Source organism: Serinus canaria, chromosome 1 (genome assembly GCF_022539315.1).
Source record: "Serinus canaria isolate serCan28SL12 chromosome 1, serCan2020, whole genome shotgun sequence".
NCBI classification, from domain to species: domain Eukaryota; kingdom Metazoa; phylum Chordata; class Aves; order Passeriformes; family Fringillidae; genus Serinus; species Serinus canaria.
Window position 1 is genome coordinate 106,076,818 of NC_066313.1, and position 14,692 is coordinate 106,091,509.

Consider the following 14,692-nt stretch of genomic DNA (forward strand, 5'->3'; position numbering starts at 1 on the left):
GTACACATCATCGCTGCAGTCAGGAGCAAGGGACTCTCACTTCTGGGAAGAAGGGAGTGACTTTGAATGGAAAACAGAGAAATAATTCCTGTAAACATACTTCAATATGGGTTTTTTCCCCTTTTATTAAGATATTAAGAGCCTTTAACATAGGCTTACATTTTAGTAGCACATTGACAATACAAAAACAGTCACCTACAGAAGGCCAAAAAGAGACTGAAAAGAGGTAGAACTACTAGTAAGTGTTTAATTAAATAAAGACAATTTGAGCTGAAAGTCTCTCTAATGACGAGTTCCAGTGGACTTTGGATAACTTTCCAAAGGAAAAGTTATCCAAAGGAGGAGACTGAAAACTAATCCTGATCTATTCTGAATTGGTGGCAGATGGAAGAAATTTTTCTTTTTTCTTTTTAATGCTGACACTGGAAACTGGCACATCTCAGCTTCTACCTTTTAATACTACAGTACCAGATACACTGGGGTTTTTGTCATTCAGACACGTTATTTCTGAAGCTCTGCCATTTTAAAAAGATTTTTCAGATTTTATGAGCAGACTAAAAGAAAGGCTCCCTATGAAAAAAATCTCAGCTTCAAGTGTCAGACACTACACCAACACTTGAAAACTAGCATCAGGAGCTGCCTGTAATCCACAGGAAACTCTCCAACAAGTTCCTAGAAAACAGAAGGGGAGTGGAAAAATGTGATGTTACTGACAGTGATCTCCTCCTGTTCTTTAGTAAGTGGAGACACAGAGTGTCAGAAGCAACACAGAAATACTATAAACCATAAGCTGGCAGTGAGCACCCTTCTTTGAAGAAAATAGGGACTTTAAGGACTCAGGACAACTTCTGCTCATGCTTTACTAGTGCTTTGCAAGAGCAGAGAAAAAGCAGGCATTACATCAGTGAGGAACAGCTGAAGGAACAACTCCAGGGGAAATAAGACAGTCAACAGGACAAAAACTGAGCAAAGACAACAGAAAAACAGGTGGAACTCAAAATCCAAAAAAAGATGTAAAGGAGTTTCAAATTTAATAGCAAACCAACAATTGAAGGAAAAAGTAAACAACTGCTGTCAGGACTCAGGAGATAGGAATTAATTTTTTTTTGCAAAGAATAGCATTAAAAACAGCCTTGCAACAAACAGTATTTAATTTAGCCAAAAGCACAGAAGTTGTATAAACCAATTTATAAGAAGCAGCTTACTCCTTTTGTTTAAAATAATCAATGTTAATCACATCCTAAGGTAGAGCTCTTTTCACAGAGGCAGCAAAAAATAATGCTGATTAGATTTTAAAGGAACATTTGAGACAGTCCCCCCAAACCCTTGCACTTGCTTCATTAATATTCATGTCAGTGGCAAATCCCCATCAGGAGGATGTTCTACTTCCATCAAAATCAAGAGGGTAAACAAATTTCCTTCTGAAACAGTGGTTGCCAAGGTCATTTGAAAGAATATTGGCTTAGAAGATCCAGCTTCAGTGATGATACATACTGCACTACAATATAAACAAGATATAAAGTTATTAGACAGCATCTAAAGGAGGCTACAAAGATGGTGAAGGGCCTTGAAGGGAAGCTGTATGAGGAGCAGCAGAGGGCACTTGGTCTGTTCAGCCTGGAGGAGACTGAGGGGAGACCTCACTGCAGTTACAGCTTCCTTGTGAGGGGCAGAGGAGGGACAAGCACTGATCTCTGCTCTGTGGTGGCAGTGATAGGACCTGAGGGAATGGCCTGAAGTGGTGTCAGGGGAGGTTTAGGCTGGGTATGAGGAAAAGGTTCTTCTCCCAGAGGGTGGCTGGGCATGGAACAGGCTCCCCAGGGCAGTGGTCACAGCACCAGCCTGGCAGACATCAAGAAGCATTTGGACAATGCTGTCAGGTGTGGTTCTTTGGGCTGCCCTGTGCAGAGCCAGGAGTTGAACTTTGATGATCCTAGTGGGTCCTTTCCAATTCAGGATATTCTATGATTCTTTATCTATATATATATCTGTATGCTCAGGAACTGCAAATGCCCCAAACTAGAAAGTAAATAAATAAAAGGAAATCAAAATAATATTCAATTTCCTCTGCCACTGGAATCCTAACTGCTGGTTTAAGGCAAAAGGAGACCAGGCAACACCAATATAATGACTTAAACTTAATGACCTCAACACACTGAGGCCATGTTTCCAGAATTACAGCCTGCTTCTTCAGGAGAGGGAAAAGGGCTATGGAAAATCCACTGCCACTACCAGAAAAAGGAGAGGTGACTGAAGCACCCTAAATGGAACCCTGAAAGCAACTTGTTTGGAAAGAAGAGGAACATGGACATGGCCAACTTGGTTTTATATACAAAAGGTTTTAAGTACAAAAAATATAAAAGGTATGGCCAGCACATTAGTCCTCAGCAAGAAGAATGATGATGCCCTGTTTCCTTCAGCTCCTAAAACTGCAGTGGCAGGTGCAGCCCCAGCCTCCTGACACCAGGACAGAGTGTGCTGGGAAGCTGCAGGGCTCAGCAGGGCAATGTGAAGTTGTGCTGTGTTTGGTGCAGCCATGATTCCTAAGGATGGCCACGCTCTGGGTCCCTTTCATTAAGGGCAGGCTGATATGCAGGGATTGATGAACATCATCTGGCAGGAATGACCAGCTGCAGCAAGCAAAGCTGGCAGATAGCTTCAAATTACCAAGGTCAGGGTTCACTTAACTTAATTAGGATATTATCCTTTAATTGTCAGTTCTATGAATTTTAGTTTCCACAAAATCAGTTTAGTACTGAAAAAATTCTCAAGTTTCATAAACATCTTTAAGATGACAACTAAAGACTGTCAAAAAAAACCCAACAAAAAACAAAAACAAAACAAGAGAAACTTGGAGCAGAACAGACTTTTTAAATAACAAATGTACAGACTTGTTGGTATTCCTGTTACACCAGTTTCTTCTGAGTGTCAAAATATTACACCAGTCAAAGGCACTGCAAACATACACCAAAGAGGTGTTTGCCTCAGAATGGCAGGATTGAGATGCCATTGTACTTCTCACTGTTTCCTCTCACAGAAGCATCAAAGTCTGAGAAACTGACTTGTGAGGTTTCAGGGCTTGCCATTAAAAGCAGACTGACAACCTGCAAATCTGCCACGTCGACCAGAGAGGGATGTAAAAAGGGAGCATGTGAAACACACTGGGGGAAAAATAATCCACAAAAAAGGTACAAAGCTAGAAATAGTTCCCACGGAAAAATGAAACCACTGCCTAAATTGTTACTGAGAGTTAATACACTGTAAATAATGTGGAATTTTACCCAAACATGTGAGATGTATCACTGCCCATAATGCTCACAGTAGCTCCAGCACTGACAGGGGCTTGGCCTCGGGGTGCCCCTGTCCCTGTACCCAGAGCTGATCCCTGTCCCAGCTCTGCCCATGCCTCTGGGCTGCTGGGGGAGATCCCTGTCCCACCGCACCAGGACAGACCTTACCTGAAGTCTTCTGCGTAGAAAAGAGAAATTTGAATCCTTCCCCTTTTTAAAAAAGTAATTGAAAAATATCAGTTTTGCAGTTTCCTATGTATCTCAACCAGGTACAACATTTCAAAGAAAAATAACCTCTTCAGCTGAGGAACATAGGTTTTGTAAAAAGCCATAATGATTTGGACCACCCAGACACAAACATGAAATCAAGTGCTCACATTCCTGGATGTGATGCTCCCGCTTTCCCTTTGCAAATCTGAAGCCATGTCATTAAAAATGCTCAAAGATTTGACATGGATTTCCACTGCAGACAGACCAAATAACCAAAGGATTCACAGTCATCCATGTATAAATGCGCTTCTGAGTTGATTCTTTTCCATGATTTAAAGTTTCACCTCTTACAAAATTTTAGTATAACACACAAAAAGATTAGAAACATTCTGTACAGTCAGTTCCACAGTGTGGTGTGTCTTGTGTGCAAAAGACAGTCAGCATCACTCCCTGGCTGCTATTATCACAGACCTGTACTGGCCTCATTACATTGAGGAAAATGGGATGTTGTGTTTGGCAGGAAGTCTTGGCAGAAGGCAAAGGGTCAGACAAGCTGCACACAGCAGCTCCCCAGGCACTTGCCTCTGTCCACTCTGCCCCTGTGCAGTCACAGGCTCTCATTTGTAAGGATTTAACAGCAACCTGAGACAAATTCAACATCTGCCACTAAGAAAACAGCCAAAGGGCAACCTCCAGCAACACCTGACAGTAACCCAGCTCACTGTGGGAACAGGAAACATTTTCTGGGAAAAAGGAGATAGAGTACAGCTTGTTTCAACCATCCCTCGACAACCCTCTGCCTTGGCAAGGAGCTGTCAGCAGGAGCAGTCCATCAGCCAGCTGCTGATGGGAGCTTGCTCCAGCTGTCAGAGTTTTTCAGGAGCCTGTTACAGGGCTGGAACGCTCTCATTGCAGGTGGCTGACAAGTAAAAGCCCAGAAGAGCTGCAGTGCTGTCTGAACTTGTGATTGCTGTGCACTGTGGTGCCTGCCAAGCCCTCCCCTCCCCTGTTCAAACACACAGAGAAAGTGCCTCACTGCAATGGCAGGGATTCCTCACAGCTCTTTGCACATTGGAGATGAGAGGTGACTAGGAACTGAATAGCATGGCTTTAAAAGTAATGTTTATAACCCAAAACACGAGTTGCTGCATCAGCTCTGAAAAGGGCTTGGGAGGAGAGTGAGGAGTTTGTTGAATGGAACAGGTGCCCAGGGCTTGTCAGTTGAACTTTATTTAGATTACTCATCTTTGCAGCCATTAGGTCTTACTTTTGTCTTCCTTTTGTGCACTTCTGTTGCCATTTGTCAGCCCCACTTACCATGGTGTCTTCATACAAGAAAGGCCAAGAACATTTTGGAGAGCATGACTTCCTGTGAACTGGAACCCTGAACACCATCTACACCACAAAATCCATTATTAATACTTTATTTTACTCCCATGTGTCACATACTACAAGTTTGATCTTTTTCTGTGCCCTGTCCTGCCTTCTCACGGTCTTTGTGCAGTAAGAGAAGCTTTGTAAATGGCAGAAGAGTAAACTGAGACCAGGATTGTACTTTAGAGACAACATTCACCCACTGCAAATAAATCTAAGCCCGTACTCCCTGTGATGGGCTTACAAATAGGGAAATATTTTCTAACTCAGATGGAGGACTTACTTTCAATTCCTTTGGACTGACCTGTTTTGGCAAACCAATTTACTTTTCTAATAGGGAAATGAGATATAAATCAACATTATCTTTCTGCAGAGTTAAAAGTTGCTTTTTATTACACACTAAATATTTATGGCTTTTAATGCATATTGTTGCTAAAATGTCTGAGTGATTTTATAAGTATGACACATATTAATGATTTGCCTACAATATGGCAGACAAAAATATTGCAAAAGAATGGGTTTGGATAGGAATAAAACAAAAGTACTTAAAGGGCTGCAGTGCATGTCTCATGCTATTCCTGGTATCTAAGAGGTCTGAAATGCCTTGGAGACATCTAAAGGTACAATTTAATATTCTTGGTTTTGACATGCAGTTAGAGAGAGGTACAGAATCCCCAGTTAGAAACATTTCTCCTAAAAACAGAGCCAGAACACAATTCAGGTGTTCCAATTTCCAATAAGATGACAAGCTGTCAGTCAAACACTGCAAGCTTCCAGAGTGCTGGTGAAGCAGAGGCATCAGTGATAAACCAACAGCACTGCTGGCATTCCTACAAATGCTGCCTTCCCTTATTAAAGAAACACTCAGGATTTGATGTATTTGACTGGAAATTTCCCTAAACTTGAAGTCAAAGTAAGTTTCCAGTTATGGTTATCTCCTGTTCCTCCCAGACATGTATTTCCTACCTCATTATAATAAATGTCAAGTATCAGCAAAAAACTCAAAATATTGTTCCCAACACCCACCGAAATGGATGCACACCCAGAAGCTTTAACTGAAGCAGTAAGGAGAGCAATGGAAAGACAAGCCAGAGGAGCACACAGGAATGCCCAGAGCCACAACCAGGTCCAGGTCACCCCTTTTCATCTCCAAAGAGACACAAAAGCCACCTGTAGCATTTCCATAACTAAATACACACACACGGTGTTACTTGATATGGTGCAATGGCAATAACTGCAGCTGAATGAATGTTTTCAGTCAAAGCTCTCTGCACAAACCATATTACAAATGGGATGCAGACACAGGCCAACCAACTGTTTTAATGTGACAAAAAAGAAATCAGTGCTGCAAAGCTGAAGCTTACTACCAGTCAGATGCCTTCACAAGAAACAGGTCATCTGTTCAGGTGACTTCAGCAAGTCATTACCTGCTTTCAGCACAGGGCACTCACATCCACTCCTTTCCCAGAAAAGTATGGGAAAGACCTTTATATTTTTTTGTTGGGATGCTTTTCTTATTTACACATTTCACTACAATGTATAACCCAAGTGCAATGTTTCTGGTATCTGTCCCTGGGCAGTTTAGAACAGGCAATGCAAGCCAATGACTTTAATCTTCAGGAAGAGCTATACAGAGGCATGTTAATTTTGGCCTCTTTCACTAACAAATCACACAGTTTAACTAGAAAGCCACAATGGATGGACTCAAGACAGGCAGACTCGAACCGAGTAATTATATTTGAGTTGACACTCCGAAGAAAACTCCAACAGGCATAGGCTCACAATCTAACTGAGGCAGGAGCTGGAAGCAGCATCTTCCTCCATCTGGCCAGTCAGCATCAGGAAGTCTGACAAAAAACCTCTGAGGGACACCAAGATGGACCACAGACCCTGGCAGGTTCAAACTCTCTTGACACAGCCTAAAAGGAGACAGACTTTGCTGAGTGAATCATGTTGCCAGCCCACGCTGGTTAAGTGTAGGCTTTGGGTAAACCAGGCAGCACAACATGGCATGGCTGCCAAAGCCTGAATGCAGCACTACTTCCAAACTGCAGTGCTATTCTTAGTGAATGTGTGCAACGCATCTAAATCCAGTACCCTAAATAACAATGGCATTTCCTCAAAAGAGCAATCACGCTGCTCAAATTATAAGGAAATATGTTGTGACAAATTTTAAATTTTGCACAATAGGAAAAAAGTTTCCTTCTATATCAACACCACAGTAATTTCAGAAACTTCAAAACAAGATTAACTTATAAAACTTCTAAATCATCCAATCCTCACGTGCAGTACTCTTACACATGCATGTTTTTATCTCCTATAAGATCTGAAGCAAGTGATAGCACTAACATAAAATTTAATGTTATATATCTTACTGGAAAGCTGCAGAAGTTTCTTCTGTGTCTCCCTGAAGGACACAGCTGCACACCACAAATCAAAGACTATACAAATCAAAGATGTATCCACCCTTATGGAGATATTTACTCACCAGTTTCAAACAAATGCAATCAAGAATCTTTATGATACACATCCTGCATGTTTCAGTTGTGGGTCTTCTTTTCTCTCTTCAAAAACAGCTCATAATGACCTGCTGGTGTCCCATAAGAACAACCCAAAATTTCAAGCATTCTTTGTTTTTCAGGTCTATGCATCAGGCAGCAAAACTTGGGTCTTTTAGAGCAGCCCACCTGAACCCCACAGGGTCATCTGTCCTTAGCTGAAAACATATTTTCACAGAGCAGGCAAAAAAGCATGAAGTTATACAAACTCTATCTGCTCAAATGGCAAAAACCTTTGCCAAAAATGTCTAGCCACCCCCAGCTTGAGCTGCAAAGGCTGCCAGAAGCTCAGCACTCTGACATGGCTGGAGGTGTTTCCCTCTCCCAGCCTGTAATTTGCCCTGCACGCTGCCAGGAGGGGATGGCAGCTCTCCCCAAATACTGAGCCCATGTTCAGCAGCCAAAATGAGAGCAGTGAGGACGTGCAGAAGGCAGTGAGGAAGAGACAGCACCATCCAGAGCAGCAAGAAGGGTTCTACCCTCAGTGCTTATTTCACATCAAATAGCACAAGAGGGCACAGGAAAACATCCAAGAAAAATTAATGTGAATTGTGTCCTGATTTGGCTCACTAGCAGGCTTCCCTCCCCCCCAAGGCTTGTGATCCCATGGAAACCATCCTGTTAACTCACAGCCAGGGATGTTCACCCAGGGGAAGGCAGGACAGCTGGGCAGACCACCTCAGAGGTCAGGGGTTAAGTTATAATACACAAGCAGGAAAGCAGCAAAGAGCTGAAAACTGCTGCCCAGGGTGAGAGAAGAGGGGGTGTTTCCAGCAATGCAAAATAGATTTGGGAGAAAGGGATTTTGGAAATCTCCCCCACAATGCAGACATGCTTGTGAGCCATGGCCAAAGTCTGGACCTGAACAGACACCGAAGCAAAAGATCCTGCCCAAGGTCTTGGAGGCCTGGAATGAGACAGCAGGAATGGGTAGGAGGAGGCCCAGGACAGCCATGGGGAGAATATGGAATCCACCAGTACCAGCAACAGGCCAGAGCTGCCCAGTGTTTCCTAGGGGGAATGCACAGCTCCCAAAAGCAATCAAGAGATACTGCTGAGAAGAATGACAGGAGGAAGGCAAAATAGCTGCTTTTTCAAGGTGCATCATCTCTGAGTGCTAAAGGAAAAGCACAAAAGCAGCACTAAAAATAAATCAAGAGGGTTGATGATAAGGGCCAGCCAGCCAGTCCAGTAACTTGTGTTTTGGCAACAAACCAAAACTCACCAGCAACACTTTCTCTCCAAAGAAGCCTTTCAGCAGAAAAAATTCATTTTAACAGTAGTACAGCACAGGGTATTTGGACAGACTCACTTTTGCAAGCTACTAGCAGGCTCTTCACATGCTCCCAATCCAAATGCATTCTCCCTCCATCTTCAGAGAAATGCAGTGGAATTTTAGACATTTCTCTCAGGAAAAACCTCCTGTAGCTGCCAAGAAACACCATTTAGAGGTAATGGTGGATTGGGGAAGGATTTCTTATCATCCTGATGCTGCATTTGACAGAGCTTTACCCTCTGTGTAACTACCTCTTCCACATTTCTGTGTTTTGTACATGCCAAAGATACCATTTATTTCCTCAGGCACAACAAAATCTTGAATCTCAAGTCAAGATTGTTCAGGCATAGCGATGGAAAGCATTGGCAAAGCTGTGCTTGCAATATGTATTAACTTGGGGAAACCTAAGTTTTTTCCTTGGATCTCTCAAGAGATACAAAAATCCTTTCTCTCCTCCTGTGAAGATGTGCCAAATTACAAGTCAAAGTGGTTTAAAACTCAGGCAGAGATCTTAAGTGGCTATTTCAAGTTACAGGAAAGATGAAAATAGTTAAATTTAAAACCCTCAATTTGGAGCTGTTTCCAAGGTACTGCAGCACAAATTTTCAGTTTGAACAAACTTAACAGTACCTTTTAGATACAGTCAACAGTTAGAAACAGTGGCAGAGAATTGCCAGCCATGTCCTGTATGTTGAGATTTTACTGCATTAAAATTAGGTGAATGCCTTGTGAAATGGGTGACACAAACACATTGTGATTTTTCACATAACTTGAAACAGCAAATTCAAAGAAAAAAAACTCAAAACAACCAAAACACAGCCATCTTGGAAGCAGAAAAATTAGTCAAGTATTCAGAGGACCATGTAACTTGTTACCCCAGTCAGAGAAAACACACTGTTTCAGAAGTTTCACACAAGTACCAGGAAAGACTGACAATATTAAATTAGAGTCTGTATTACAATGCACTACATATTAGAATTTCATGAAGTATTAGATTACTGACATGCTTTTTGGACTAAAAATTAGTAGTGTGATGGGGGTGCAGGGAGGGAGTGATGGGTTTTAGTTGCATCTTCACTGCTTTGCACTCCAAACAACCACAATGCTGGACTGGGGATCCATGCCTTGGGAGCAGTCTCTCCTAACAAAATACTCCTGTTTAGCAACAAACATCAAAACAGATCAGTGTGGGCTGAAGCCCATGCCCATCTCCAAACTCTGCAAAGAAAGTCTAAGCAGCTTACCCAAGGCTATATGTAAAATGTGTATGGAGTGTGAATTTTCAAACCAGTGGCTTATTCAACTGAATGCCAACACAAGAACTTGCCGAATCTTGCTCCCTGCACCTTCATCAGCCACAAATTTGACCATCAGTACTCATTCCATTCATAGCTCTAGAGTGAGAGAATCCCATATTTCAGTGATGTTCATCTCTAACTACTCATTTCATCTGCCAGACAGATTCAAAAGTAAAACGCAAATCAACATTTCCAAATTACTTTCAGAATCAATGTTTTCGATAAACCAAATTATAAGCACAATCATTCTTTTCCCAGAAAGAACCTCACACTGATACTGATGGCTATCTCAAGTGCAAGCTTTTGTAATCACTCTGTTTTTTACACTGTAGATATTTGGCAAGCCTTTGTCATGCCAGACTTACTGCTGCAATGGACCGAGATAAGGGGTACAGCAGCTTACAGGCATGAAAAAAACTGTCATTGATGGTTCTGTGGCACCTCCTGTACCACCTCCAATGCAATGCTTGCCTAGACTTGGCTACCCAGGACATTAAATGCAGTTTATTTGTCTGTGCTTTCTGACAAGTTGTATTTCCCTTTGAGAGAAAGGACAGTTCAACAACTCATCAAAACATCCCTAATTTCACTCTCTGTTTATGTGATCTCACCCTGGAGATTTCAGATGCACTGAAGCCCCCAGGTGCTGCTGAAGAGTGAGCAGGCTGAGCAGAGAGGAGGCAATGACCTGATTATTTAAGGACCACCCAGGAAGAAATGTACTACTTTGGTAATGCTTATTAAATTGCAAGGGGTTTTCAGTAGGGAATTACTACAGCTCATGAAAACGCTCTACTTCACACAGGAATACATGAAAGCAGTGTCAGGAGATGAGTTGACATTATTGATGGATATTAACATGACATATCTGTTATGCCTGAGGTCACCTGAGAATGCTGCTGGAAGTCTTATTCATATGCAACTGTCCAGGTAACTGGAGCTTGTTTAGACAGAGCCAGCCCATCCAAAGCACAGCTGTGGATGAAGCTGTGCCTTAGAATACCTGCTTGTATTCAGAACATCACAGAAACATAGAATGGCTTGGATTGGAAGGGATCTTAAAGCTGATCAAGCCCCCTGCTGTGGACCGGGACACCTTTCCTTAGACTATTCATTCCCATGCTGGGTTTTGTGCTGTGTTTGGCCAGCACACAACACACCCAGGTCTGTGCCCACCATGGTCACCAGCAGCGCCTGCAGCTCCACACTGGATCCTGTACACACAAATTGTCACCCAGAATTGGCAAGGCAGTCAGCAAACTGTGTTTAGAAGAAAAACACAACAAAAGAACTCTCAGCTGACACAACAGGCCCCACCCTTGGCACTGCAGAGAACCAGCTCTCAGGGCCCTGGAGATTGCTTCTGGACCATTCTGCAGCTTGGTCTGATGGAGCAGGAACAAATCATTGTGATGCCAGATTTTTTAAAGCCTGCCGTTTGACTTTAAGCAATCTACATACTTTCTTCCTTCAGTTTTGTCCTCCTACCCTTTGTCTATTTCTAGTATAAACACTACTGGGTGAGAACTGTATCTCTCTGAAGGGCTGAGGCACTCAGAAGTCTCACTCACAGATGAACTCTTATCTAGCACACAGCTTAGAGAACTACCATTTCCACAACCTGACTTCCATCTACTCATATTTAATCCAGAATATACATATGTTATAAGCATATGGTGCTTATGTATATATTGTTTTCTTTGAATTAAATCTCATACAGCTTTTGAAAACAGTTCCATAATATTACATAGTCTTCAAGTGATTTTAGTGACATGTCTCTAAAGGTTCATGGCCCTTCACACCAGTACCCTGTTCCAATGCACAGTTCCCATTGATTCTGTCATAAATAAACTTTTCTTTTCATCTACCAAAAGTGTAAGACACAAGTACCACGGCCTTACATCACACAGTGCCACTTGATTTCATCTTCACAGCCCCCAAATACTGAACAAGTGATCCCCATATAAATGTACATATGGACAGCTGTACCCTCCCCAACACCACAGAAAGTCACTGAAGAGCTCCAAGGGCACATCTACCTCTTCAGCCCTTAAGGAAAAGGTTTCACACTTGTTTTAACTTCCAAAAGCTGCATCTCTAAACTGTTTTTGAAGAAAAAACAGACTTTCCTCTGAGTAGTGCCACCAGAGAGATTTTGTCAGTGCCTTATTAGTCTTGAATGTAAGAATCCACAGCATCCTTTCAAAACTCGAAAATACAGTTACAGTTAAAACAGCTGCTGCTTCAAAGGCTTTGAAGTATTTTAAGAATTTTAATTAGTTGGATATTTTTCAGTTTTCTTTCCTATGCTGAGCAGATAATTAGTTAAATTACAATTTCCCAGGTGGAATAACGGCTTAATTTCTACTTGCCTGCTATCAAAAATTTGAAAGCAGAATTAGGGCATGAAAACTACACCTATTTAGTGTTTAACATACTCTTTGGAATTGTGGAACAAAACTTTCCTACACCAGAATCTACAGCATTACCAAATTATGAGTTCAAGAGCCAATTAGACTATTTCTGATATTTAAAGAACAATCTACTATTGAATTACAAGCATTTTGCATGAATCCAAAACAGACTGCTTGGCTTTGCCTATAAAGTAGTCCAGTGTCAACATCTTGGTAAGGGTTCAATAAACTTGTGCCTGTATAATCCTGAGGGGCCCACATACATGTGCTGTAGAGATATTTTTTTTAAGTCTATTTTAGTTTACTTAATGTTATTCTGTACCTAATGTGCACGGTTATATACCAACACAGTAGCATTAGAGAAAAACCTATTAACAGTTTCTCTAGATTTCATACTGGGAATACAGATCTGAAAGAATACCACATTTCTCTACTAAAAATAAACAGAAGAAAAGTAACATGAAACATTCACTTAATATTAGGGTTTACAATTACAGCTGCTGATGATTTAAGCTCTTTGGAGCCTTTGACACTAAGCATAAGGAGGAAATTGGACTTTCAAATGAGTGAAAGATGAAACAAGCAGGCTTTTGTGCAGCCAACTTGAAGATTACATGCAAAACTTAAGACTTTTGAGATTAGAGAGATTACACTTGGCCTTTTAAGAAAACAGAGGATAGGATATTAGCATCCTCAGTAAACTACTTGAAGACTAACATTCACATGAACCGCAAACTAAAGTATTCACTCATCTTCCTAAGAAAATAAAGAGAATTTGGCAGTACAATAATCCTCAGAGAAATGCCAGAACAGGAACTTCTGTGGTTTTTGTTGATTTAGCAATTGATGTGTCCAATACCTTAGTGTTTGGTAAAGAAAGAGCATCAATGTGTGTTCCAACATCTTTCATCTTGGAAAGAAGCCACTAGCAACCCGCCAACAAAAATAAGGAAAGCTAAACCTCAACTTACAAATACCACTACTATACCACTTTACACCCCTCCATGGACAGAACTACGTATTAGGCAGGGATAGCTCCAGGACTCAAAAAATGGGTATGACCAACATGCAGCTGCGAGTTGTCTTAGACACCTTTCTCGCCTTTTCACTGCCACCCTTCCCTTTCAACCCAGTAACACACCTCAGTTTGAATGCATACCCACTTACATGGAAGGCTCCGTTCTGACCACAAATTCTCACGGACTACACCTGTTAAACCACAACCAGGGCATGCCAGTTTACACTGGCTTTGCTTGCCATGCCTGCCAAATCAGGAGTGTTTAACCAGACAAGACGCAGCTGCTTCAGAACAGGCAGAAACCACATACCCCTTTCCTTTTGCATGGAAATTGAACCTAGATTTAAGCTCATTTCAAATTTTGCTACAGGAAATGCAAAATTCTATTTCACTTCTATTTCACAATTAGAAGTGAAATAGCATCAGCATGCGTTTTTTCATTTACTAGTTGCCTAAGAAACCAGGCAGACTCATCCATTCATTTTTCACGTTAAAAACAGAGATTACCTTGCTGCCTGCAGTCTCACCCGGGAATCAAAAACTGCTGAGGCAGGGCTGGCCCATCGGACTTACACTTTACCCTCAGGGACAACACAGAGCCTCTCTTGTTCAGCAGCTTTGAGCGAGTGTCACCTCCTCTCTCCGAGCGCCAAGGCGGCGGCACGGGGTGCAGATGTGAGAACGCGCCGGGGCTGCCCCCAGCCCGCCCTGGCAGTGCTCACACCCGGCACGGCTGGAAGCTTTCCTGGCACCCGCTCCAGTAACAACCCGGCGCTCCACACCCACGATGCGGCTCCATCCGCGCTGAAGGGACTGGACCGGACACAGAGCGGACACAAATCGCTGCGGGCGGGGAGCGAGCGAGCAGGACGGGCCCCCGGCCCCTCAGGCTGCCGCGGACACCGCGGCGCTCCCGCCGCCCCCGGCCCGGCCCTGCTCCCGGCCCGGCCCCGCTCTGCCCCGGCCCCGCCGTCCCTTCCTCCCCTTCCTCACCCTCGTACTCCAGGCTGGCCCGGGCGCCCAGGGCGAGCAGCGCGGCGAGGCGCAGCCAGCAGCTCCCCATGCTCCTCACGGCTCTGCCCGGCCCGGGGCTGCGCGGCAAACGGGCAGCAGGAGGAGGACGAGGAGGAAGGAGGAGAAGGAGGAGGGGGAGTGGGACGGGGACACTCTCCGAGCGGCTCCCGGGCTCCGCCTGAGTCTCCTCCTCCCGCTGCCCTGCCTCGCCTCTCGGGAGGGTTTGGGTCCGCCGGGGCT

General features: G+C 43.2%; 1 protein-coding gene across 2 annotated transcripts in view; it reads right to left on the reverse strand.

Moving 5' to 3' along the window:
• Window positions 1-14,692, reverse strand: part of SRPX (sushi repeat containing protein X-linked) — a 41,349-nt gene extending 26,657 nt beyond the window's left edge. Inside the window, exon 1 of one of the 2 annotated variants that reach the window (XM_030234707.2) lies at window positions 14,432-14,692. In XM_030234707.2, coding sequence (XP_030090567.1) covers window positions 14,432-14,501 — 70 coding nt within the window. In that variant the 5' untranslated portion in view covers window positions 14,502-14,692. The remainder of the gene's footprint in view (window positions 1-14,431) is intronic. The other variant, XM_050975158.1, reaches the window with a different exon arrangement.